Source organism: Lactuca serriola, chromosome 6, assembly GCF_051521515.1.
Source record: "Lactuca serriola cultivar US96UC23 chromosome 6, Lser_US96UC23_V15, whole genome shotgun sequence".
Taxonomy (NCBI): domain Eukaryota; kingdom Viridiplantae; phylum Streptophyta; class Magnoliopsida; order Asterales; family Asteraceae; genus Lactuca; species Lactuca serriola.
Window position 1 is genome coordinate 76,331,019 of NC_136413.1, and position 26,283 is coordinate 76,357,301.

The 26,283-nt window shown below is 33.5% G+C and overlaps 2 protein-coding genes across 2 annotated transcripts; one reads left to right on the forward strand and one right to left on the reverse strand.

Moving 5' to 3' along the window:
• The first annotated feature begins 4,682 nt into the window (after positions 1-4,682).
• LOC145059167 (putative polyamine transporter At3g13620) lies at positions 4,683-6,306 on the forward strand. The gene has a single exon (XM_079007031.1). It carries the CDS (start codon positions 4,788-4,790, stop codon positions 6,246-6,248), a length of 1,461 nt encoding a protein of 486 aa, XP_078863157.1. The 5' UTR covers positions 4,683-4,787; the 3' UTR covers positions 6,249-6,306.
• Positions 6,307-22,534: 16,228 nt separating this feature from the next.
• OVA5 (Lysyl-tRNA synthetase, class II) lies at positions 22,535-25,999 on the reverse strand. Its single transcript, XM_079007032.1, has 14 exons — positions 25,697-25,999; positions 25,228-25,446; positions 25,012-25,123; positions 24,739-24,847; positions 24,570-24,627; positions 24,359-24,427; positions 24,172-24,279; positions 23,999-24,091; positions 23,806-23,910; positions 23,514-23,720; positions 23,333-23,427; positions 23,139-23,229; positions 22,880-23,044; positions 22,535-22,775 (listed from the first exon to the last, which is right to left on the reverse strand). The coding sequence occupies exons 1-14, from the start codon at positions 25,952-25,954 to the stop codon at positions 22,683-22,685; spliced, it is 1,782 nt and encodes a 593-aa protein (XP_078863158.1). The 5' UTR covers positions 25,955-25,999; the 3' UTR covers positions 22,535-22,682.
• Positions 26,000-26,283: the final 284 nt, after the last annotated feature.

Below are 26,283 nucleotides of genomic sequence, written 5' to 3' on the forward strand. Positions count from 1 at the left end.
ATCGAAGGTGACCTTTTGGCAAAGGCTCATCAACGTGAAAGAACTAGCAGCAGCGTTGTTTGCATTCGACATCTACAATTAGAAAAGGACAAAGATAGATTAGAATAAGAATCCCTAATTATCACCCAATAAGAAAAATTAGGGCTAGGATCCAACAATAACATTTACATACTAGAAAAGGGATGCCGTAATCTAACATGCAAATAAATTGAAGGTAAGTGAATGACGATTCACTAATTCTCCATCACAAAACTTAGAACTATTAGTCCTAAGTGTTTTTGAGAATTCCTAGGTTCGGATGAGATTCATTGAAACTATTCAATGGCATGTTTAAATCTCGATATGACCCTCTTGTTTGTGACTGGGATGCCGAGGATCACAAAGCGGGTGTGAATTACCATGCAAATTCACATGGTGCCTTCATTGTAACGATCACCTATTCGATGTGCCGGTAAACCACACACGCTCCATCGAACTATGATAAACAATGAATCACCCTCTGCCACCTTCGCTTAGAACCAATTAGTGTGCCAGTAAACCACACACGCTCCACTAACATCTTAGCAAGGTGCAAAGTGTAATTTCATGGGATTGCATCAATTCACTTTTCCTAAAGTAACTAAGATTGGGAAATTTTAAAAAAATGTGTAGTTACTTTGTATTTCTTATTATACTTTTAATGAGAGGATGAGGTTGCCCTATCCTACCCGTTCGGCTAACGACCCTCCACCAATCAAGCAAGCGGTGGGTGTGAGTGTACACCCATTAAGCGCCATTTTATAGGCCGCAACCTTATACCCACCTTATAGATCGGCTTCGTGAATGAGGCCTACTAACGGTAAGACTAGCATTTAGTTATACATATATATATTATTCTAGTAATATCATATTAGTATAGGGTTGTATTTTAAAACTTTTAAAATCTAGGGTTTGAAATTTAAGTTGTCTAAATTAAAACTTTTAATCACAAATATAAATTTCAAAACTTGAGGGTAAGTTTTAAACATTTAAAACATGGAGGATCAAATAACAAATAATTCCAATTAACAATTAATATCCTAATTATCTATATTTGATTTTATTCAAGATAATTACCAAAATAATTAAAATAATTAATTAATTATCATATAAGGAAATTAAATATGTTATTAGTTGATAAATACCTTTAACTAGATCAAGATAATAGTCATATATATCAAAAAATCGGATTTAGATTGATCTATTATGATTAAGGTAAGTTTCCATAAGATAATTATGAAAAAATCCCGAATCTGGCCATTCCTGACGCCTGGACTCGCCGAGTGCACAAGGGGACTCGCCGAGTCAGGCCTACTCGCCGAGTCCACTTTGGAACTCGCTGAGTTCATGACTCAGAAACCTAAAAATCAAATTTTGCAGGTTTGTTTCAGTTAATCAAGCAACAATTTAAAGAAAACCAAGCTAGGCTCTGATACCACTGATGGGTTTTAGCCATAAGAACTTTCCTATGTGCGCATGCAAAACCCTAATGCTTAGATCTAGGCTTTCTAATAAACATGCTTTGAATCCAAGTCTTCTAATGACTAATTAGGTTAAATAACAACATTGAAACAGATCTAGAATCATACCTTTGAGTTCCTTGTTGATCTTGAGGTCTTGGAGCTTCTAGAGTCACAAATGTCACTCCTCTAATGGCTTACAAACACCAATAGCAAGAAGAATGATTTAGGAGAGAGGAGAGGGGAGGAATTCGACCAGGGTTCTCTTACTTTATGAGATGTGTCGAATTCCCTATGCCATGGGGTCTATTTATACTTGTAGACTCCTTAAGGGTTACAACCTAAACCCTAATTGGATAATCTTCTCTTAAGGCTATCCAAATCCATTCCATAGATAAGCCTTTGGACGATTTTGGCTATCCTAACACTCTTAGATTTCGTCCAAAGCATATCCCAATGGATTTACAGTCTAAAGCTTAACTATCAAACAATTGACAGTTTATACCCCTTTATTTAATTAATCTCTTTAAGTCACCAAATTAATTCTAATTAATTCTATGACTTATATTAATCAAATAACAAATATATTATTCATTATATTATTCTCATAATATATTAATAATATTTACTCTCTCTTAATAAATCATCCTATCAAGTTGCTATGGTGAAGGCAACCCAAAAGGACCATGCACAACCGGGTCAAATACTTGCCTAATATAGTTGCGGCCTTAGACACTATTCCAACAGGAATCACCTATGTGAGAGAGAAGTGGGGTCGCTTCGAAAGGAATTATAGGGGCACAATTCCTAAAGCTCTTGCAGAACCAGGCTAGTATTCATGAACAAAACGAACACGTCTATGAGGATATGACCTTGTCAGGGAAAATCCTATGATATTTACATTGTCGTCTACATAAATGGCAGCTTAGTTCAAAGACATCGAGATCTACTAACTGCTAGAAGATTAAGTGTAACTTCTTAAGGGAGGGTTCAAAGGGTAATACCTACCTATCCTATGCGGGATTTAACTGTTGAAAATTTCGTTTGGAAATTGGATGTGCAGAGATCGATCTCCGTTCATGTGGGGGATTGTTGGAAAATTTAGTATAAATATTTATATTTTTACTAACTTTGGACATATACAAATGTATACATATGTTGTATATATAACTAACTCTAAGTGGGTTTGTGTGCTCCTCCACGAGGACTTCGAAACGATATATTATATGTCCAAAATAAAGTATATGTGAATGAGATATCGATACTCAAAGATGGGTATTTGAGAATAAATTTAGCAAAAAGAGAGGAATGTGAGAATGATTCCCACATTGGTAGAAAGACCAAACCAAATAAGGTTTATAAGCTTGAATGCATGAAATGCTTACAAGCTTGTGTCTATGTGTATGCTACAATTCCTACCCACACGCAGGGGGGTGCAAATCTTGAATTTCATAGACCAAAAACACCGAACTCGTGCATGGGCGCGACCTGCGGACACGAATGCAGCTCCGAAAACTCGAGCGCACGCTACCCTTTAGTGATTTGTTTCCATTGCACGATTCAACTATAAAAGACGACCTTGTCGTCTCATTCAAACACACGAATGAAAATACTCTTCTTCTTCCTCCTTCTCTGTACTTCTGCTTCTGACGATTTTTTCAGGCAAATCGTGATATCCAGCAGTACACAATACTGCTAAGGTTGTTGTACCTTGGGAACAGACGGTAAATTTGTTTAAGGGAATCGAGTCCAACTCGAGCCTCAGCCACATCGTTTGGTGCTAATCTTTTCTTTACAGGAACCTTTCAAGAAGAAAACAAAGACATGACACTAATAAAATCTTCATCATCATCATCCTAACAGGATAATTGGTTGATACGTTATATTTATAATGGAGTCTATATATTTCATTCTAATAACCAATTGTTTTCATCGAAACTAATATATAAAGAATGAAATCAAAATCAATGTATTATGAAAGAATCAACAGCATGATCAGAACTCAAAACCCATAGCAAAATAGAGGTACGAGTTGTTTAATTATAACTCACAAACAGTTTAATTTCATAGTACCTTGCGTGATCTGTGTTCAAAATTGGGGCAAATTCATGAACTATAAAGCTCCAAACAAATACAAAGAGAATTTAAGTGAATCCGAAAAGCTGAGAGAAATAAAGGGAGAAAATCATGAAGGTGGAAGAAACTGAATTGCATAAACAAAAGAATGATTGCTTACCATCGAACTTGGTGAGATCGTTAATTGCTAGATGGTGATAGCGAGAACAGGAGCAAGAGAGAGTCTTGATCAAATTTTGATTTTAGATGAAGAAGCTACGAACAAAAATCAACAATTAAACAATCAAGGATGATGACGACAGGGTTGAAGGATGGCAGCGATGACGACTGGACTGGAGGATGGCGACAATGGCAACGGGACTGGAGGAGGGTAGCATTGGGGGAAAAGACCGGAGGTGATAGGACTCGACGTTGAAGAAGGAGACATCGTCGTGTTTTTTTTAGAGGAGCGATATGGTCGGTAGGGGCAAGAAGAAGAGAAAGTGTGCTTTTGAAATGAGAACCGGTGGCGGTGGAAGGAAATCGATTGAAGGAGATGGAGATGGAGAGCATGCATCAAGGGCAATGGCAAAAGACATCTATTTTTTCAGTCAGCCTCTTTTTCCACCGAATCGAATCAAAGCACCATGGACTGATTGTGGACCGAGTAAGCTGCAGAATCGATGGTAGCAAACACACTGACTGGACCGGATCAGTCAAAATGTCTGACCAGACCGGGTCATCAAGAAATCAAACAACCCCTTATCAAACACATATATCTCATGGTAGTCTTTACCATTATTTAAAAAAATAATAATAAAAATAATAATAAATAAATAAATAAACCTTTCAATGAAATCTAACAAGGCATCTTATATAATTAGTTTCTTTCTTCTGTTAACGTCACTAACTAAATAAATTTTATCAACACGATTGTTTCTTCTTCTTCTTGTTACTAATAATGATGAAATATTAACTTATATAACTTTGATTAACACGATTGTTTCTTCTTCTTATTGTTACCAATAATGATGAAATAGTTAGTTACATTATTTCTCAAACAGATATCTACATCTAATTAAATTTATTGCTCATGATATATATGCCCAACATGCCAATAACAACATCTAAGTCAACATTCACATTATTAAATTGTCGTTTAATATTTCATTAAATACGTGAACCGTGAGGGCACGGGAGATTTTGGTTCCTACTTTCGTACCACAAACTTCTTCTCTCCGGCCTTATCGTATCATGGACCATGATATCAAATCGGAAAAACCAACCTCACCGTCAACCACCGACCACATTCCACCGTCCTCCACCGGAATCCTCCCCTTAACCAACCCTTCAACCACCACCTCCGCCACCACCCACAAAAAACTAACTCTCATCCCACTCATCTTCTTAATCTACTTCGAAGTTGCCGGAGGTCCTTACGGCGAAGAACCAGCAGTTCAGGCGGCCGGCCCACTCTTCGCCATCATCGGATTCCTGGTCTTCCCGTTCATATGGAGTATCCCGGAAGCTCTTGTCACCGCCGAACTCTCCACCACTTTTCCCGGCAACGGTGGTTTTGTCATATGGGCGTATAAAGCATTCGGTCCCTTCTGTGGGTCCTTAATGGGTACATGGAAATTTCTCACCGGTGTCATCAACATCGCAGCATTTCCGATTCTATGCATCGACTACATGGAAAAACTATTTCCGATCTTCTCCTCCGGCTTACCTCGAACTCTAGCAATCTTGTTTTCCACTCTCTTCCTCTCTTTCGTCAACTACACCGGTCTGAATATCGTCGGTATCGCCGCCATCACTCTCGGAGTCATCTCTCTTCTCCCCTTCATCCTCATGTCACTCATCGCCATCCCTCAAATCCAGCCACACAGGTGGCTAAGTTTAGGCCAAAAGGGTGTCAAAAAAGACTGGAACTTGTTCTTCAACACCCTTTTCTGGAACTTAAACTTCTGGGACACCGTGAGTACGATGGCCGGTGAAGTCGAAAACCCAAAAAAGACTTTCCCCGCAGCACTCTTCTCCGCCGTGATCTTGACTTGTTTAGCTTATATAATCCCTCTCATGGCGGTCACCGGAGCTGTTTCAGTAGACCAAAGTGAATGGGAATCCGGGTTCATGGCAGTGGCGGCAGAGATGATCTCAGGGAAGTGGTTAAAGATTTGGGTCGAAATCGGAGCTGTGTTATCAGCTATAGGTTTATTCGAAGCTCAGTTAAGCAGTTGTTCTTATCAACTTCTGGGCATGGCGGATTTAGGTTTTTTACCAAAGTTTTTCGGCGTCCGATCAAAATGGTTCGGCACTCCATGGGTTGGAATCTTGTTATCAACTGCGATCACAATCGCCGTTTCTCCAATGGATTTCACTGATATAGTAGCTTCTGCAAACTTCATCTACAGTCTAGGGATGTTGTTGGAGTTTGCATCGTTTATATGGTTAAGAAGAAAGTTTCCGGCGCTGAAACGGCCGTACAAGGTGCCGCTAGGGGTGCCGGGACTGGTGGTGATGTGCCTTGTTCCGTCGGCTTTCTTGATCGTGATCATGGTTATTGCTACCAAGATTGTGTATTTGGTTAGCGGGTTAATGACTGTAGGTGCTATTTTCTGGTATTTTTTGATGAATTATTGTAAGTCAAAGAAGTGGTTTGCATTTGCAAATGGCGATGAAATTGAAGGTGAGGAAGAAGTGTCGGCATCTTGAGAAATGTTAGGGGTTGTGATATGGATTTGTGATGAATACAAATTTGTCTATCTTTGAATTTGGCTCCATTACTATGAAACTTAGGTGGGGTATGTTTGGTGGTGAATTGGACTAGCTGATGTTGGCAAAATGTCAATTAGATTTGAAGTGATTGGTGGCCTTGTCAAGTTTAGTGTGGCTTACCATTACACTTTATTTTTATTATGTACTAATTTTAGTTCACGTGTTTAGATGATAATCACAAAAATATCCAAATGAAGGTGACTCGACAAACCAAAATATTCTTTTCTAAAAAAAAAAAAAAACCCTAACCTTTTTTTTTTCCTAAAAAAAAACTCTCATAATATTAGATAAGTTTTTTTTTAGAAAAAACAGTTCAAAAGATCAAATCCAAAAAAAAAAAAATACAAGATTAGGGAATAAAATAAACTTTATGTTTAATCCGAAAATAATATAATATACAGACAAAATTGCAAAAATAATACGTATGTTTGTCAAAATTATATGTTTTTAGTCCAAATAAGTGCACCAGTGGTCCAAATTTGATTTTTAGTTTCTATTTTTATTTTTTATTTAAATTAATATTTTGGTTAATTAAAAATAGAATAAGGGCTGTGTGTGTTTACCACTAGTCAACTTCTCTTATTTCTATTTCTTTTCAAAACTCTCTCTCTCACACACACACACACTATCAAGAACATGCATACCCTCTCAAGAACACCTACACACTCTCAAGAACACCCACACCATATTTCGCCTTTCAACATCATTCGCCGCCACCATCCGCTGCCAACCACCTCCTTCCCATATGCTTACCATCATCAGATTTCTTCCGTTAAAATCGTAACAAACTGATCTGACCACCACTCCTCTGTCCAAGTTGTCGTTGGGGCTAGAGTTTGCAGAATGGATTCGGTCACCACCATCGTTGTTGTATACCCGTTCGCTACCACTATTCGTTGTCGCCAAGAAACCCTAATCCTCGGAAGAGAAAACCATAGCCCTAAAAATATAGACCAGAACCACCAGCGAAGGAACAAGGTTGACATTGATGGTGTTTTCTAGAGACAAAGAAAGAAGGACAGTGGTGGTGGTGGTGGTTTCTGAAAACTTTTGCCCTTTTCACCAACGTTGTCATATTCACCATCTTTTCTCTTTATTTCTTATCCGATGTTTGACCAGTTACAAAATCGATGTCGTTGTCTTGATGGTCGAGATCTATGAAAATCAACGTCGCCCAGATTTTTTCGAGATATGTTCATCTCTGTCACATACTAGTAAGGAGAATTTTCATAAGGGGTTAGTCTTGTTTTTCAAGTCCATGATGATAATGGTGGTGTTTAAGGAAGAGGACGGGCGGTCCCGCGGTGGTAATGGCAACCGAAGTGGTGGTGGTTGAAAGGAGAGAAGGAGAGAGAGTGGGAGGGAGGAAGGGTGGGGTGGGGTGGGGTGGAGTGGGAGGGAGGAAGGGTGGGGTGGGGTGGGAGGGAAATTGACCTTGAAGAACTTCAAGAGTCAAGCGGTGAAGGGACCTCAAACACTAGTGATCAACCAGAGGAGGAAACTCATGTTGAGCCAATTGACAAGTCTGTACCTCTGAGGCGTTCTGGTAGAGTTAGTGTTCAACCTGAGTTCTATGGTTTCCATATTACTGTATAAGGTGATACATTTATCAATGATAGCGTACTGGTAAATTTGGATGAACCTAACAGCTACAAGGAAGCCATAGCGGGCCCTGAGTCTGCCCAATGGAAAGAGGCTATGAACAGCGAGATTCAGTCCATGCATGACAATCAAGTTTGGAACTTGGTTAACAACGTACCAGGTCATAAGATAGTCGGGTGCAAATGGATCTTCAAGAAGAAGACCGACATGGATGGGAAAGTACACACTTATAAGGTGTGCTTGGTTGCGAAGGGCTTTACTCAAACTCCGGGAGTTGATTATGATGAGACCTTCTCGCCAGTAGCAAAGATTAAGTCTATTAGGGTTATGCTAGCCATTTCTGCATTTCATGATTATGAAATATGGCAAATGGATTATAAAACCACTTTCCTTAATGGAAAGTTGGCTGAGGATGTTTACATGAGTCATCCAGAGGGTTTTGTCGATGCAAAGTTCCCTAATAGAGTGTGCGAGAAATCCATTTATGGATTGAAACAAGCATCTCGCAGCTTGAATCTTTGTTTCGATGAGAAAGTCAAAGAGTTTGGCTTTTCGAGAAGCAATGATGGGTTATGTGTATATGTCAAGGCTAGTGGGAGTATAGTTAGTTTTTTGGTATTGTATGTGGATGACATACTACTCACAGGAAATGACATCCCAACCCTGCAGGAGGTTAAGTCTTGGCTTGGGAAGTGTTTCGCTATCAAGGATCTCGGAGAAGCTGTCTATATTCTTGGGATAAGGATATTGAGAGACAAGAGTAAGAGACTAATTGGACTTAGTCAAAGTACGTACGTGGATAAGGTGTTCAAAAGATTCAGCATGCAGGATTCCAAGAAAGGTGATTTACCGATGCAAAGCAATGCCAAACTAAGTAAAGCTTAGATTCCGATTAAAGAGGCTGAGATAGCTGGAATGAGTCGAATATCATATGCTTCCGTTGTTGGCTCGATCATGTATGCTATGACTTGTACTCGCCCTGATGTGGCCTTTGCTTTGAGCATGATCAGCAGAAATCAGGGGAATCCGAGAAAGGCTCACTTGACTGCGGTAAAGAACATTCTCAAGTACCTGCGGATGACTAAGGACTGGGTCCTTACCCTCGGTGGGAGTGATGACTTGAGAGTGTTGGGTTATAACGCCACTAGCTTTTCAGACCGACAGGGATAATTTCCGCTCTCAGTCGGGCTGGGTCTTTACCCTGAATAGAGGAACAATGACTTGGAAAAGTTCCAAGCAGGAGATAGTAGCTGATTCAACTTGCGAATCAGAGTACATAGCAGCAAGCGAGGCGGCGAAAGAGGCTATATGGCTGAAGAACTTCATTGGAGAACTTGGAGTTTTACTAGCTATTAAGGAGCCTATAGAAATTTTCTATGACAACGAGAGTGCAGTTGCCTTAGCTAAGGAACCAAGGGATCATGACGGATCCAAGCACATCGACAGAAAATACCACTTCATTAGACATCGAATAGAATAAGGACTCCTCGTGGCAAATAGGGTATCATCAGATGAGAACCGGGTAGATCCCCTCATGAAGGGACTGAGTAGGGTTAAGCATTTACAGCATGCGAGGCACATTGGGCTGAAGGATGATATTAATTTTAATGATTAGATAGCTTTTAAAACTTGTAATAGTTGAAATGTAAATGAGTTTTTTTGTTTAAATAAAAGGTGTTTTTATTACTAGTATGGTATTGTCTTGTGTCAATCATTTACTATTGTTTCACTTTGCATGTTTTGACTTCCAGAATAATTATATAATTCAAACTATCCACAGTCGATCATACATTGGAAGTAGGTATTGAATCAAGACTGTCATGAATTTGGTTTGTAGATTTTTCTTAATGGTATTAAACATAGCAAAGTTTGTTACAACATTCATGAGTGCTCATAAGGTCTGAGTATTGGATTCAACTCGCGCTCACTTGTATCACTTCATGGAATTTATCTCGAGTAATTGTGAGACGATAATATCATATAAGTATTCAAACCTAGATATATGAGTTATTGACTATGAATTGGTTGTACATTGATAGTACGAATACGCATCGGTAACTCGATGTTATAAAACGTGTTGTTGTGTATGATTCAATGAATAGTTAGTACAAGCATATACTGTCGAAGTTTATTTGTTCCTTTTAGTCCTTGGAGGATTAAATGCGATATCTTGGGCCCCTCGATGATTTTGTTTTGACATATGTACCCGACCCGGTCAGAACTCAATTGATGTGTTCGATTAAGTTTTATGTCAAACACATCGGAAATCGGGAAACAAATTGTTGGACAATAAGTATGACATTGTTCCATATATTTGTCCAGCTGATATCTTGACCAGAGGATTATATGATCACTTATCTAAAATGGAGCGTCTCGTTTAAACAGAGGCTTTTAAGAGCTATGATTGCTAGTCGGTATTTTAAGTTGTACTTGTAATTATAGTTATTAGACTTATCCAAGTAGGAGACTATTGGATTTAGTGTATAAGCTCATATATAACTATAATTGGTATGTACTTGACCCGAGAGTAGCATGGTTTATTTGGGTTGCATGACACAAGAACAATTTGTAAGGATTGACTTATGACGAGAGGATATTTATGATTTATTAATATATTATAAGTTCTAATATATTAATATGAAATCATATTATTTAATTAGTATTGATCAAGAATTAATTTGGAATTAATTTTGTGATCAAAAGAGAATAATTAAATATAAGGGGTTGATTTGGTAAATCATTCATTCTTATGGTGTGGGCCAATGATCCAAGATTCCTTATGTTGGGCTAAACCCATATGGTGACCCATGGATGCTCCATGGAGGTTAAAACTCATGGAGCATGAGGAATGTGGAAAGTCATGGATATTAAGGCTTACATGGTGTAACCCTAATTCCACCACACTATATAAGAAGCCCCTAGGCTACCAAAATTGGCACCCTAGTTTTCTTAAAAAGTTATAGCCAATTTTGAGTGCAAGTGATCTTCTCTCAAGTCTTTCCAACTGTTGGTGGTGTTGTGTGAAGCATTTGAGGCATCACACTTGGGGTGCTAGGCTCTTAAAGGTCCAAGGAATGAAGCTATAAGAAAAGGTATGTCATTCTACTAGATTTTTGTATTACATATACTTCATGGTATGCTAGTTAGGATGAAACCTTGGAAAAATGAATGTTTGCATGTATAATAGAGAAAACATAGATCCAAGGTTTCTAGGGTTGCATGTACACCTTAGCAGTGTTAGAATGCTCAAAACCCTTTAGTTATTTGCATGTTGTGTGTGGTACTTTGGGCAAACTCGCTAAGTTTTGACTTACAGTTTAAGTTTATGTTGCAGGTACTTCAGATGATCGGGGCAAGGCGAAAGCGTGATCGTACACATCCTTCGGTGTTATGTTTTAAAGATTTATGATACATTGATCTTGGGAGATATATTCATTCTAATACTTTATTTTGAGATGGGTTTGCTTGGAATCAATGATTTCATTTATATTAAAATGAAAATTTTTATCGTGTTTTTGGGATATTACAATTTTACTACTATTTACTAGAAGTTGACTACTACTTCATGCATTTTGACTACTATATTGTACCTAGTAAATATTACAAGAATTATCTTTTCTAGAGTAAAAGTCAGTGTTTTTTTATCTTGTTTTCTCTCAAAAATCATAGTATGAGTTCAAGTGAGTATTGATGAAATACTCACTTGAACTCATAACAATACTCACTTGAACTCATACTATGATTTTTGAGAGAAAACAAGATAAAAAAATACTGACTTTTACTCTAAAAAAGATAATTCTTGTAATATATATTAGGTACGATATAATAATCAAAATACATGAAGTAGTAGTCAACTTCTAGCAAACAGTAGTAAAATACCTAAAAAAAATCCCAAAACCGTAGACCATTTAGGCAAAACAGTAAACCATTTTAAGGTCTACGGTTTCATTTGGAATTCTGCAAAAATAAATAAATAAAAAATAAATCCTTAAATATTAAACCCGGCCGAAACCATAGACCATTTATGCAAACAGTAGACCATTTCTAATCATCTACGGTTTTGATGGCTATTTTGAAACAAATACTAATTTTTTGCTAAAAGTAGATAAATCATTAACAAAATGGCTAGTCTAGTAATTCTTTCTAAAAAAAATAAGAGATATATGTATAAAGAGATACCTCAATTGGCCGAAGAACAATTAAATCGCATAGATGAGCTCTAACATTTGTAAATGAGAACTTGACGTGTTGTCGCCGCAAATGTCACACAAACCACTATGATCTTTTAATGAAAAATGGTTTTTGAGTCGTTCTATTTATATTTTAAAAAATGAAAAGTTTAAGTTGAGAATCAGGGCATTACTGTTAGTTATTATAAACAAATATAAAACTTATCAATTATTTTATAAATATTTAGTTATTATTAAGTAATGTATAATTTAGTATGTTTTAATTAAAGGAGTAAATAATACAAACACATTAAGTATATATTAAAATTGTAATTTGATACTGTGTTATTTTTTGTCTTAAATTTGATACTGTGTTTTTCTGTTTGTTACAATTATGACAACTTAACCGGTTACTTACTGAGGTGGCATGATGGCGTGTTAGTTTTGATGACGTGGCATGCTGACGTGTCAAAATTGATATTTTTTTTCCACAAAAAACATTAAGTTTTCATTTATTTTCGATTTTGATACTAAGTTTTTTTTTTTCAATTTTGACACTCTATATTTTTGTTCCAAATCGAACATTATTTTTTTTCAATTTTGTTCAATATTGACCATATTCCATTTGAAACCGTATAAATATTTTTTTATTACATTTTAAACCATATAAATACTGTTTTTTTATTTAAAAACCATATTTTTATATAAATACAATGTTTTTTTTTACATTCAAAGTATATGTTATGTATAGATACTTTTTTAATTATATCATGAGAACCAAACTAACCATAAACTTCAAATAAAAATAATAAAATTTTATCAATTATCACTTAAATATTATTTATTTTATTTCTTGTTGTAGATTTTACACATATTTTTATTTACGGTTAAATAATTATATTAGGTATATATTGATGTCAATCTAATGTTCGAATAATAAGCCTTATAAATATTTTTAATACATTTTAAACCATATAAATACATTTTTTTTTTCATTTAAGAACCATATTTTTATATAAACACAAGTTTTTTTTTTTACATTCAACCCATAATGTTATGTATAAATCTGTATTAGTTATATAAAAACCGTATTTTATATTAAATACACAAGTTTAACATAATTTTGAAGGTTTGGAGGCGTGTAGTCGATTAATGCTAAGAGGTCAGGTTTGCAATATTCCGTGAAATTTTTACATCTAATATAATATTCATAATATTATTAGGAACATCTTGAAACTCATGGTGTGACTCCCATTAAATCATACTTTTCAGTTCAATTTTTTCAAAAATATTTATGAATGATAAATATGGCCATTATCACATTTATTTTAGTATTCACATTAAATTTTGGTATTTTGTTCTATATTTTTCACATCTTCTACAATGCTTCAAACGAACGTTAGATGTGACATTAATATATACCTAATATAATTATTTAATTATAAATAAAAATATGTGTAAAATTTACAACAAAAAATAAAATAAATAATATTTAAGCGATAATTGATAAAATTTGTTATTCTTATTCGAAGTTTGTGATTAGTTTGATTCTCATGATATAACTAAAAAATATTTATACATAACATATGCTTTGAATGTAAAAAAAATTTGTTTATATATATATATATATATATATATATATATATATATATATATATATATATATATATATATATATGCTTTGAATGTAAAAAAATGTGTTTATATATAAACACATTTTTTTTACATTCAAAGCATATGTTATGTATAAATATTTTTTAGTTATATCATGACAATCAAACTAATTACAAACTTCGAATAAGAATAACAAAATTTATATATATATATATATATATATATATAGGGAGAGGATCAAATGAGAATGTCTAAAAGGTTGAGAACGCGAAAACAGTTCTGGACCAATCATTTTATAAGGGTATATTAGTAACTTTATATAAATATTAATTAATGGTTTCCTAAAATCTAGGGATAATGATTTTAATTATGTAACAAAATTAATATTTCCTTTTAGTTAATGAAATATATATATAAATATTTTTTTTTATGATTTTTTCAAAAAATTATTTATGACCATTTCAAAAAAAATTATCAAAAAAATTAATATTTCCTTTTATTTTAAATCTGAAAAGAAAATCTTAAAAAAAATATTATTTTCTACTATTTCATGTTTATTTTTCAAAAAAAATTGAATAGAAATCCAATCCCAACTCAATACACTTCCAATCATAAATGAAAACACATCAAATTACAAATAACTCAATGCATTTTTCATAAATTGAAAATAAAAAATAGTATAAAAATTATCATTTTTTCATAAAATGAATACCTCTAATCATAAATAAATACATCCGTTCACATGAATACACTACTATCCATAAATAAATACAATCATTCACACACAAATACATTGCAATTCACAAATGAATATACTGTTATTTATAAATTAATACACATTCTATCATAAATGAATACACGTGCTATTCATAAATGAATACAATCATTCACACATAACTACAATGTTATTCATAAATGAATACACATGAATAAATTCATAGTAGAATGACCACAAAGCCCCTGCTTCCAAGAATTGACAAAATAATAAAAAAAGAACTTCATTTAAGGCCTGCCACATAAGAAACTCTTCAATCCTATCACCTCGCATATCAAACCAGGCGTAGAATTCATCAAAAAACTTATATATTCCAAAAATGCCCTCGCTCTTTTTCCTCCCTGTACAGTTAAAAAAATCTTAAATCCTTATGAACCCACCCATCTTCTTCAATCTATGTCGGCTAATCTGAGTCAACAAGAACCAACCCACAACCACCGCCATAGAACTCTTAACCTTATTCCCAAAATACCCTTCAGTCAAAAAATCCCCATATCGATCTCGCCTTATACAATTAATTCTTCCCTCTTTCGCCATATAATTCTGATCCAACCAACCAATAAATCCATCAGAAAGATCAAAAGAAGGAGACCTGAAGCCAAGCACCAGGAGCACAACCTAGGTCAACAACAGAGGAACGAGGTGTTATCAATTTGTACTGTTTCTGAATCTGGAGTAGCTGCACTTCCAAGTTCCAACCATAATTAAACAAAAACTAATGAAATTGTAATTGTGATACTCATATCATATTTTGGTTAAATTAAAGTTCATCCGAATATAAATATAATATACCAGTTTTAATCTTCAAATTGTGAAATAATGAAACCTAACTAGTATATTACCTTGAAGGCCGAGCGAGCAACATAACCAAGTCGTTGAGCTTCTCTGTAGAAGAAATCTACAGTTCCAGAGCCGCTCATTCTACTTCGATAATCGATTCACAGCAAATCGTAAAAAGTAAAAACCCCTCTTCTATCTTCAACGTTCAACCTCTCTGTGTTCGGGTTCGGACTTGGTAGGATTCAAAGAGATATTGTTAGTGGCGAATAACACAGTAGGACCAGACATGTTTAGAAAAAGAAAAGTACCAAAAATGCCCCGGATTTCGATTATCAATCGTGATTTTTGCAGTCATTCTTCAAGCCCTGAATCGGGATTGCAAGTCCTGGGGCTTACGATAAATCGAGGCGGTCTCTTGGCCTTTGATGGAATTGGCGATGGTGGAAGTCAAAGGGGCAGAGAGTGTGAAGGCTCACCAGCGACGACAACAATAGGGTGACAAGAAAGGCGTCGATTCTCCGGCGACCCTTATGGCTTAATCGTCGTCATCAGCAGCGCACAAATGGGGGAACACAAACGAAATTTTACTTCCCCTTCTCAATATCTCTTTGAATCCTACTGTGTTATTCGCCACTAACAACCTAAATCAGCGGACATTTTGCATTCTCGATCTCTCTTTCTCTTTCTCTGAATCCTCTTGCAAGTGATGTTGTTTAGACCAGGGGAAGGTCGGCTATGGTATTCACAGTAAAATTGCAATTCCTATTATGCCCTTCTGACCATTCAAATGTTACACTTAAATGCCAGTACTTTTAGAATTTTTCATAAATCCACCATTTAATAGTAACCATAGATCTTAGTATTTAGATAGTCCAGATATGTTCTCGTGTTCTCAACCTTTTAGGCGTTCTCATTTGATCCTACTCATATATATATATATATATATATATATATATATATATATATATGGTTTAAAATATAATAAAAAATATTTATACGGTTTCAAATGGAATATACATGAAAACTTAGTGTCTTTTATGGAAAAAAAATATAAAATTTTGACACGTCAACATGCCACGTCATCCAAACTGACACGTCGTCATGTCACATCAGCAAGTAACCGGGTTGACCGGTCAAGTGGTCATAATTGTAACAAATTGAAAAATATAGTATCAAATTTGAGACAAAAAATACACAGTATCAAATAAGAATTTTAATGTAAACTTAGTATCTTTTATGTTATTTATCCTTATTCATCCTTATTCAGCCGCATAGTTTCCAAATATGGACTAGTGAATAGAGAACATATATTATTTAATATGATTAAATAATATGTAGGCATATCAAACATACTGTTACACATAATCTTCTTACAATTTGATTGTATCGAATTGTAACATCATAACATGGTTCATCTGTTTTCTATGATATAACGAACTCAGAACAGCTGTAGACTAAATTCATTATATGGAATCTTTTTCCTCTATGTTTCGTGAACGCTGGCAAAAAAAAAAGTAATAATAATAGTAATAAAAATAAAAAAGCAAATAGTGTGTGTTGTGTTTTTCAGTGTATCCGCAACAAAGACAAATCCTAATTAACACATGTATTATGTAATTGAAAATGATATGATAAATCTATTTCAAGGTCTCTTGATTGCGTCATGAATATATAGTATTATTATTATTATTATCATACAAATTACATATAACAAATAACTACCTATCAATTTTTATATATATAAAGACAAAATATTGAAAACTCTTTGTATTTTTAAACCCAAAAAAATGTAATAAGCAGTGCCCTTCCCAACTCAACATGGGTCTGCCCCTGACAATGAAATTCCAACTCATGCACAACTCACATGGAGAATATCAAGGAAGATGCATATCTTGCATTATTTATGAATTTATATTGTATACTACAGTTAGATACCTAAAAGCCCGTGTTGGAAGATAAGGGGTATATAATATAGAGCAAGTACTACATGTCTAGTTGTAATAGTTTAAGTATTTAGGAACTATAGCGCATAGAGAAATGAATGTTAAGGACGAAGTTATTCATCGCATAAAGGCAAAACGATTACAGAGGAAAGTGGCCATATGAGTTTTGTACAGCACAAAAGACCCGCTCAAACGTAAGAAAGTGTTTTACAAAGTGGTAGGTGAGTGAAAAAAAAAAGAAAAAAAAAACCGAAGCTGAACCGAATTGAAAATCAAAAAGTTAAAATAAATACAAAGGTAGCCAACCAAAAGATGACATAAAATAAGTAAAGAGATAAGTTTTGGGTTAGTTAGTAAGCCAACTCATTAGTTAAGGCCCTTAATTTAAGGGATGTTTGGGATTATTTTTTAACATCAAAAAAAAAATTCTTTCTTTTTTTTAGAAAGACTTTTTGTAGAAGAAGTCTTTTAAAATATGATTGGATTAGCAAAAGCATTTTTGATTTAACTTTTACATATAAAACAATAAAAAGACATAAAAAACACATTTTTATAACTTTTAGAAACTTCTACTTTTCTTCCATGTCAAATTCAAAGAACTTTTAAATTATCTAAAACACCTTTTCATTTTTTTTTTTTACTTTTTGAAAAATTTAAAAGCAAAATGTTATTTTAAAAGGTATCCCAAACACCACCTAAGCTTTCGTTATTTAATCTATTCGACCAAAAAAATCATACCGTTATGAAAACCGACATCCTTTCTTTTTCACATTGACTCACAAAAAAATGTCATTTGAAATTAAAATCAGAGTAAACAAATAAAGAACACGAGATCTAAATAGAATCTGGTTTAGCTCATATTACTTTCAAAGTTTTACAAAGAGAATATCAGATAGAGGACTCAGGAAAAACTCATATCTAACTCTAAGTAAACACTCTTATTTATAGGAGGACTGAAAGTACAAAAAAAATATTAAGGACTAAACATTCGATTTCGTTACAAAGATGCCTAAGTAAATATATAACAAAACTAACGAAACAAGCATTACACAGACTTCGACATATTAAAATACATTTTCGACCTTACAGAAAACCGTCAAATCATCCAAAAACACTATAATCAGCGTGTTGAAACATTGTCAACTTTGGGAAAAAGCCATTGATCTAAAATACCTAAAAGTAAAGTTTATGAGTTTAATTGTCTAATTATGTTACAAGAGAAACTTTAAAAGGATAATGACTTAAAAGGGTAATATTTTTTTATTTGTATACATTTGGTCAGCGAGCTTTTTTCATTCACATTTACCCCTTCAACTTATTAAACTGTACACATTCAGTCCTTATGAACACCTACTTCAGGTTAGTCGATAAAAAAGACTTATTAAGTTAATATATTTCTCACTTTATATACATTTAGTCCTTAATATATATTTTTTTTCAAAATAAATCATTTTTGTTTTTTTACTCTTTCATTACTTATGAATGATTTTTTAAGGTTTTCTCATGACATCTTACATGAGACAATCATTAATGAGGTATTTGAGACTTTTGATGCTTATGTCCATCATGAGAAAAGCTAAAGAAATTATTCATAAGTATTGAATGAGTACAAAAACAAAAAGGACTTATTTTGGGCATATATATTCCATGTAGTAGCCTCATGATCTTGGACAAGATGTCTCGCAAGATCCACGGGAAGTGCCTTGGTTTATTTATTATTTTTTTTTTGCCAATGCTAGGTTGTTGGTGGTTGAGTCTAGGATTTAGTTAAATGCTCATTTGGACACTTCCATGGTAACATTAGAAAAAAAAAAAGGGGGGGGGGGGGGGGGGGGGGGGGGGTTATGGATCAAAAATGTTTAGATGGAGTATCTTTGATGCAACTTTAGTGGGGTGGCGAATCACGAAGGAGTATGTGTAAGTTTAGGGGAGTAAACTCTTATCCCGAAGAAGAGCTTCAGGTATCTTGGGTCCATTATCTATAAGGGAGGGGTGTATGTGTGTGTGTGTGTGTGTGTGTGTGTATATATATATATATATATATATATATATATAAGGTAGGTTGGTTAAAATAGAAGGCGACCTCGTGAGTCTTATATGACAGGAAGGTCCTGTTGAAATTAAAAAGGGAATTCTATATGGTAGTTGTTAGGTCTGTCATGGTGTATAGGTCTGAATAGTGGCCGTCCAATAAGGACCACGAAAGGAAGATGGAAATAGCATAAATGAAAAATGTTAAGTTGAACTTGCAATAGAACTTTGTTGGATAGGAATCCAAATGTTATTGTATGAAATTCGTTAGAAGTGGCGCAGATCACTGAAAATTAAGAGATGGACGATTGAGATGGTATGTACATGTCCTTAGGAGGCTACCATCAGCGATGTTAAGGAGGTTAGATTCAATGTAAGTTGATTATAAGAGGAGGAGAGGTTGCCCAAAAGGAAGTGTGAGGATAGTGTATGGCTAGACATGGAGGAACTTGCTCTTTCCAAGGACATGACCTCATATTAGCGGGTGGGGAGGCTAAACATCAAGGTAGATAGGTAGTCTTGCCCTTTGTTTTTCCTTTTTGGTCATCTATATTGTCGATTACATATTTCTTGTTCATGTGCTTGTCTCCTGGTTTATCCATGTTTTGTTTTACTGCTCACGTTGATTTACTTCATCTTGTTTTCCTTGTTTGTTGACTTTGTAGATGCAGTTGCTTCTAATTTATTGTATATATGTTCATGTCTCATTGCTCATATTTGATTTACTTTATCATGTTTGCCACTTTTAAAGGTCAAAAGTTGAACATGTCAAATTTCATCAACATGACGTAGTCGCTCTGCTCCCTATGGATGCATGAGTGTCAAATGTCGACTTCCACCTCCCCATACCGCATTGCAATGGGATTCATGAGGTCTATTACTATTGTTGTTGCGTGGTAACCTCATTATTCACCTCAAGAATCCTACTACTGTAAATAGATTTTTTAGAACCCTCCAAGAAATTCCCTGATGGAGCATCATATGTGTGGCTATGTTGAAGGCATTAAAGACATAAGACAAAAATGTTGAATAATACTATAATAGAACCCTCTCTCTCTCTCTCTGTGTGTCTCTCTCTCTCTCTCCCTCCCTGCATGGCATTATTGCCAACTGAAATTACATTTACATGCGATGTGATTTGTAAGCAAACATATTTTTATCAATCTTCAATAAGTACAATCGTAGAAACACTTTCCAAACGAAGGGCTCTCAAATCCAAATATTCATCCAAAACATGGTGAATGACTAAAATCAAGATAGTGAAGTAGTTAGTATAGGTCCTAGACTATTTATATTTTATATGTTTGTGTTTTTCATATACTATTTTCTTTCATAGTTTTATTCCCTTTTATTTTCATTTTTATTTCTACTATATGTTTTCACCCATTCTCTACACTTACCCTTGTATGCTTCCATTTCATATGTCATTTATAGAAGCTTTTACTACATCCTTAGAAGGTGTAACGACTCTCTTCATTTTACCCCATTATAAAGGGATATCAGTGTTAATGTTGTATTAATATTCCATACCATAACATCAATTTATTCATTCACTAGGTGAATGCTCGCGCGTTGCGCAGAAACACCTATATAGTTGAAGTCTTTACAAATATATGTTTTTTTTATATATAGCAATAACGTTGTTAAATTTGGTATAATAATTTGTATACTAAATTGATATAATATATTTATTATATTAAATTATATGATAATATATACATCTATTATAACTGTATAATCTCAATCGTTTGAATGACTTTTATCCGCGAGTTACACATGAATAAAATTAAACATAATGTATGGTTTAATGTTATTTATAGTTGTTATTTTTAAAATTTATTTCCGTAATGTTTTAATTTCTATCATTATAATTATTTAAAACATCAAACATTGTTTTTTGATTTTAAAGGTAACAATATAATCATTTATATAGAGTGATTTTTTACTATTGCTTTTAAAAGTTATTTAAACTACTTATTTGAAAACTTTTAACGATTATAAAAATATATTTAGGAAATATTTTAGTTAAATTGAGATTACAATTTAGTTTTGTCATTTATCACTTTTAACTATTAACAAAATATTCTTTGGTTTTTTAAATGGAGCTGAAATTTATATTTAAGTTAACATTGTAATGTTATATTTAAATTAACAATTTAAGTATTTTGTCCAAACTATTCAAAAGTTGTAGCTTTAAACTGATAATGGTTTACATACAACAACATATTAAATCTAATAAATTAAGTATAATATATTAAAAGTTAAACATATAACTATATAAGTAGAAGTAAAAATATTATTTTAAAATTGAAATTTAGTATATTTATGATTACACTTTAAGTTTGATATTTATTTAACCTTACTAACCAATTTATAATCATTATTAGAAAGACACTATAATTAATCACTTTTAACTATTTACAAAATATTCTTTGGCTTGTTTAAGTTAAACTGAAATTTATATTTAAGTTGAACATGTAATGTTATATTCAAATTAATAATTTAAATATTTTATACAAATTGTTCCAAAATTGTATCTTTAAAATAATAATAGTTTGCATCCAACAATGTATTAAAACTAATAAATTAAGTATAATATGTTAAAAGTTAAAAAACATAACTTTATAAGTAGAAGTAAAGATATTATTTTAATATTGAAATTTAGTTTATATATGATTACACTTTAGATTTGATATTTATTTAACCTTATTAACCAATTTATTATTATTATTAGAAAAAAATTGAAAAGTCATGAGAGTTTCTAATGAATGTGGTGAAAAAAAAATACATGAGAGTTTCAAATGAATGTGATGAAAGAAAAATATTTGCTTTATAATATAATATGATATAATTTATGTTTTTAGATTTTGCTTTTTGACAAATAAGGGAATGAATTATGAATGCAACCAAATTCCAACCAAAGCTTAAAGGAATTGAAACTCCATGAATAATGGAATACGAAGAATTCCAATGGAATTAAATTTCGTTCGTTTCACAACCAAACACACCACATGATACAATTTTCAATTCCATTTAATCCGTTTCCACAAGAATCCACGAACCAAATCCCCCTCCATTCTTGATTGTAAAAAGGCCTTATTTATTAATATACATATTCTTTTTGATACGTTTTCCATGTATGATTGGAACTTTTAAACGAGGGAATTTGTTCCTGATAGTGATAACACAAACACTTTAATCATGGGCCTAATTTACGGACATTGTTCTTGTAACTCGTTTCCACGAAATACCTTCACGTCACAACCACTTCGTCTTTCCAACATACAAATAAATGTTAACAAAACATCATTCTCACAACTCACCTTCTAATATAAAAATAAAAAAACACATCAATCAGTTTCAACCCACCAATAAATTATTTAGTGTCACACTTCTTCAAAAGTCCCAATAATCTTTTTTATATATAATCTCAAATGAACAAAAAAAAAAATAACTTCTATTGCTGAAGCTTAAGAACAGGAAAAGCAATAACATCTCTTATGCTAGCCGAATTTGTGAGAAGCATCACCAGCCTATCAATCCCAATTCCCTAAAATCAAAATGTCAAAATAGGTTAAACGCAAGAAATGTTACTTCTATTTTCAAAATAAAATAATAATAATAATAATAAAATAAAAACAAAAATATTTTTACCATTCCTGAAGCTGGAGGCATTCCATATTCCAAAGCTGTTAAAAAATCTTCATCAAGAGTCACTTCATAAGCCACGTCATCATCATCATCATCTTTTTTTTCCTTCCCTTCTGCAGCCTCTCTTTTTTTATTATGTTGCTTCACTTGTTCCTCCAAACGTCGCCTCTGTTGTACATATATATAATTTTTTTAAATTTTATACTTTTAAGAAATAAATCATACAAAAATTATACATAATAATATAAAATTAATAAATTACCTGGTCCAAAGGATCAGTTAATTCAGAAAACGCATTTCCCAACTCACGACCACAAACAAAAAGCTCAAATCTCTCTGTTAAACCTGCATCCCTATTCACCAAATATAATGGATAACAAAAATAAAAATCCGACAAAAAATACAATATAAAAAAAAAATAAAAGATTAACCCTAAAAATAAAATACATTTTGTACCTCCGATGTGGCTTAGCCAAAGGAGAAACTTCAACAGGATAATCCAGAACAAATGTAGGCTGTACTAATGTTGCTTCTACTACCATTTCAAAAACCTGAAAAATTAAAGTACAACTATTAATATGTAAAAAAAAATTAAAAAAAAAAAAAGTAAATGAGAAATGGATTTATAAATATTAACCTCATTAAGCACGTGGCCCACAGAAGAGCAAGCTTCAATTGAATGTCTGTCTGGATTATGTGGGCCCAGATCGAGTGCACTAAGAATTGCTTCTTTAACAGCATTTAAATCATTTCCTAATTTAATAAAGTCAACTCCTGTGGCTTCTTTGACTAAATTATGCATTGTTTCTCTTCTCCATGGTCTTTCAAGGTTAATTTCTACACCCTGTATGTATAAAAATAGCAATGTATTTTCATATAATTATTAATTAATTTTGAAAGTAGATTGCTATTTTTAGTATTTAAGATACCTGATAATCAAGAGTAAGCTTCCCATGAAGTGAAAGAGCACATTGAGTTACAATTTCTTCTGCCATGTTCATCATGCTTTCGTAGTCTGAGTATGCTTCATATATCTGGAATATATAAAGAGTTAAGATAATGTTATAAAAATGAAACCTTTATGTAATATTATTAATTATACTATAAATGTAAAACGATTACCTCTATTGTTGTGAATTCTGGATTATGACGTGTTGAAAGGCCTTCGTTTCTGAATATTCGGCCGATTTCGTATACTTTTTCTAATCCCCCAACCTATAAGTTGCTTTTAATGGATTGATTAAAAAATATTTTTATAAAAAAAAGTTTTAAAGATTAAAGACTCGAAATCTCACCAACATTCTCTTCAAATGGAGTTCAGTAGCAATTCTGAGATAAAGATCTCTACCAAGAGAGTTATGGTGTGTAATAAATGGTCTAGCTTCTGCCCCACCAGCTGCTTCCTAGAAAGTCAAAGTCAAAGTCAAAGTCAAAGTCAAAGTCAAACCATTTTTTTTAAAAAGAATCAAATTATTTACAAACCTGTAAAACGGGTGTGTCAACCGAAATAAATCCCATTAATTCAACTGTCTGGCGTATAATTGATACAATCTACTGAAGTGAAGCACAAATCATATTCTTTAATGCACTAAAAAGGTAACATAGTTTAGATTGTGTACGTATTTAGTCCCTTATGTTTTTGATTTTGTACACATTTGATTTGACCATTACATTTAAAAAAATTTAACCATACCTTTGCTCTTTTACGGAATACATCAGCTACCTCTGGATTTGCAATCATATCTACATATCTATGCAACAACATAAGATTGCCAATAATTATATTTTCATAAAATTGCCAATAAGGATTTGATTAAGGAAGCCAAATGTTTTTTCAACAAAAAAGTAATTATAAAACGAACCGTTGTCGATAACGTTTATCCTTATCTTGCAGACCATGAAACTTGTCTGGTAATGGAAGCAAAGACTTTGTAAGAATCGAGAACGAATTTACACACAGAGAGAGCTCCCCTGAAACATAAATGGGAGGAATGAGTAATAAGATTGTGATTTGTGAATGAGATTGAAAAGTAAATATGCAAGAAAGAATATTACTTCCCTTTGAAAATGGTATAAAGAGTGTAACAAATTTGCTAACTTTGAACCAAGGGAATTGTGGATAACTGAAAACTGACCTTTTTCTGTGCGTTTAATTGAGCCTCTTGCACCCAATATGTCGCCTATATCAACAAGGGACTTCAATTGATCAAATTGATCGTTTGCAAGCCTTTCCTTCTCACAGTAAAGCTGAAATCACAATGGAGATTGAAGTTATCATTTATCAACAAGCAACACAATCTTTGGATATGAAAATAAGGGAGATGTTAATTGTTAATTTGTTATCACCATACCTGAATTGTTCCAGAATCATCCCTTAAAGTCAAGAAAGCGAGTTTTCCAAAAGCCCTACGTGCCACAATTCTTCCTGATATTGATACTTGATCATTCTCAGTGTTGGACTCTTCGCCATTGCCTAGATGCTTATAAATCTCTTGCAATTGATTAGCAGTATGGGTTCTGTCCCACTTGTATGCATAGGGTTCGTAGCCCTTGCTCCTCAAATCTTCCACCTGCGAAAGAATGAAGAATCCATTAGTTTTATTGGAAAAACTTTAGAACGATTCGTGTTAAATATGATATAAATTAGGTGTTATATTCATTCATCAGTGACTAATAGCACGCAATGTTTACTCCGTTCTACTGAAAACATCATCGATTTGATTTTAAAAGCAAAATGTCAATGAGAAATAGAAGAAATGGGAATTTCTGAAAAAAAAAATGCGCGACTATTGTAGAGATAAGAGAGAAATGGGGTAAGACCTTTTTGAGACGGATTGCGCGAATGGCGTCTCTATCGGAGGTTGAGGTTGTAGTGGAAGCGGCGGATGATCTCCTACCCCTGCCGCCTTGTTTTGGCACGGCAGCAGCGGCGGCGGCGGCGGCGGAAGTGGAGGAAGAACAACAGCGGACTAAAGTAACGGGGAGATATGATTTAGAAGTAGGAGGAGGAGAGGCAGCTAAATGGAAGAGGTGTCTCAGAGGCCGTGACGACCAAACCTTCAAGGCCTCCATTGTCATCTGAACTGCTAATTTGCTAGCCAGAACAAACTCAAGAGGGTTGAAGAAAAGGTATATTTGGTATTTTCTTGACAAAACTATAAAATTGGTCCACGTTGTTTTCAAAAAACTTTGGATAGGGTCCAAAAAGTTTTCAACTTACATGGAAGATCCAAAATCAAGAATTTTCTTTGGTTTTGGTCCATGAAGGACTTGAAAAAACTGTTTTGCCTTTTTTATTTCTTTTTTTGTATTTTTTAAATTTTCTTTAATAATTTATTTATTAAAAATTAAAAATGAAAGAACCGGGCCCACTCCCACCCCTACTCTCTCTCTCTCTCTCTCTCTCT

Excerpts from the sequence above, each read along its gene's own strand:
- LOC145059167 (XM_079007031.1), top strand. The coding sequence starts at position 4,788 with ATGGACCATGATATCAAATCGGAAAAACCAACCTCACCGTCAACCACC.
- OVA5 (XM_079007032.1), bottom strand. The coding sequence starts at position 25,954 with ATGACAATGGAGGCCTTGAAGGTTTGGTCGTCACGGCCTCTGAGACAC. Across the intron at positions 24,848-25,011 it reads AATTAAACGCACAGAAAAAG|GGGAGCTCTCTCTGTGTGTA; the intron begins GTCAGTTTTCAG and ends TTTATGTTTCAG. Across the intron at positions 24,628-24,738 it reads GATAAACGTTATCGACAACG|ATATGTAGATATGATTGCAA; the intron begins GTTCGTTTTATA and ends GTTGTTGCATAG.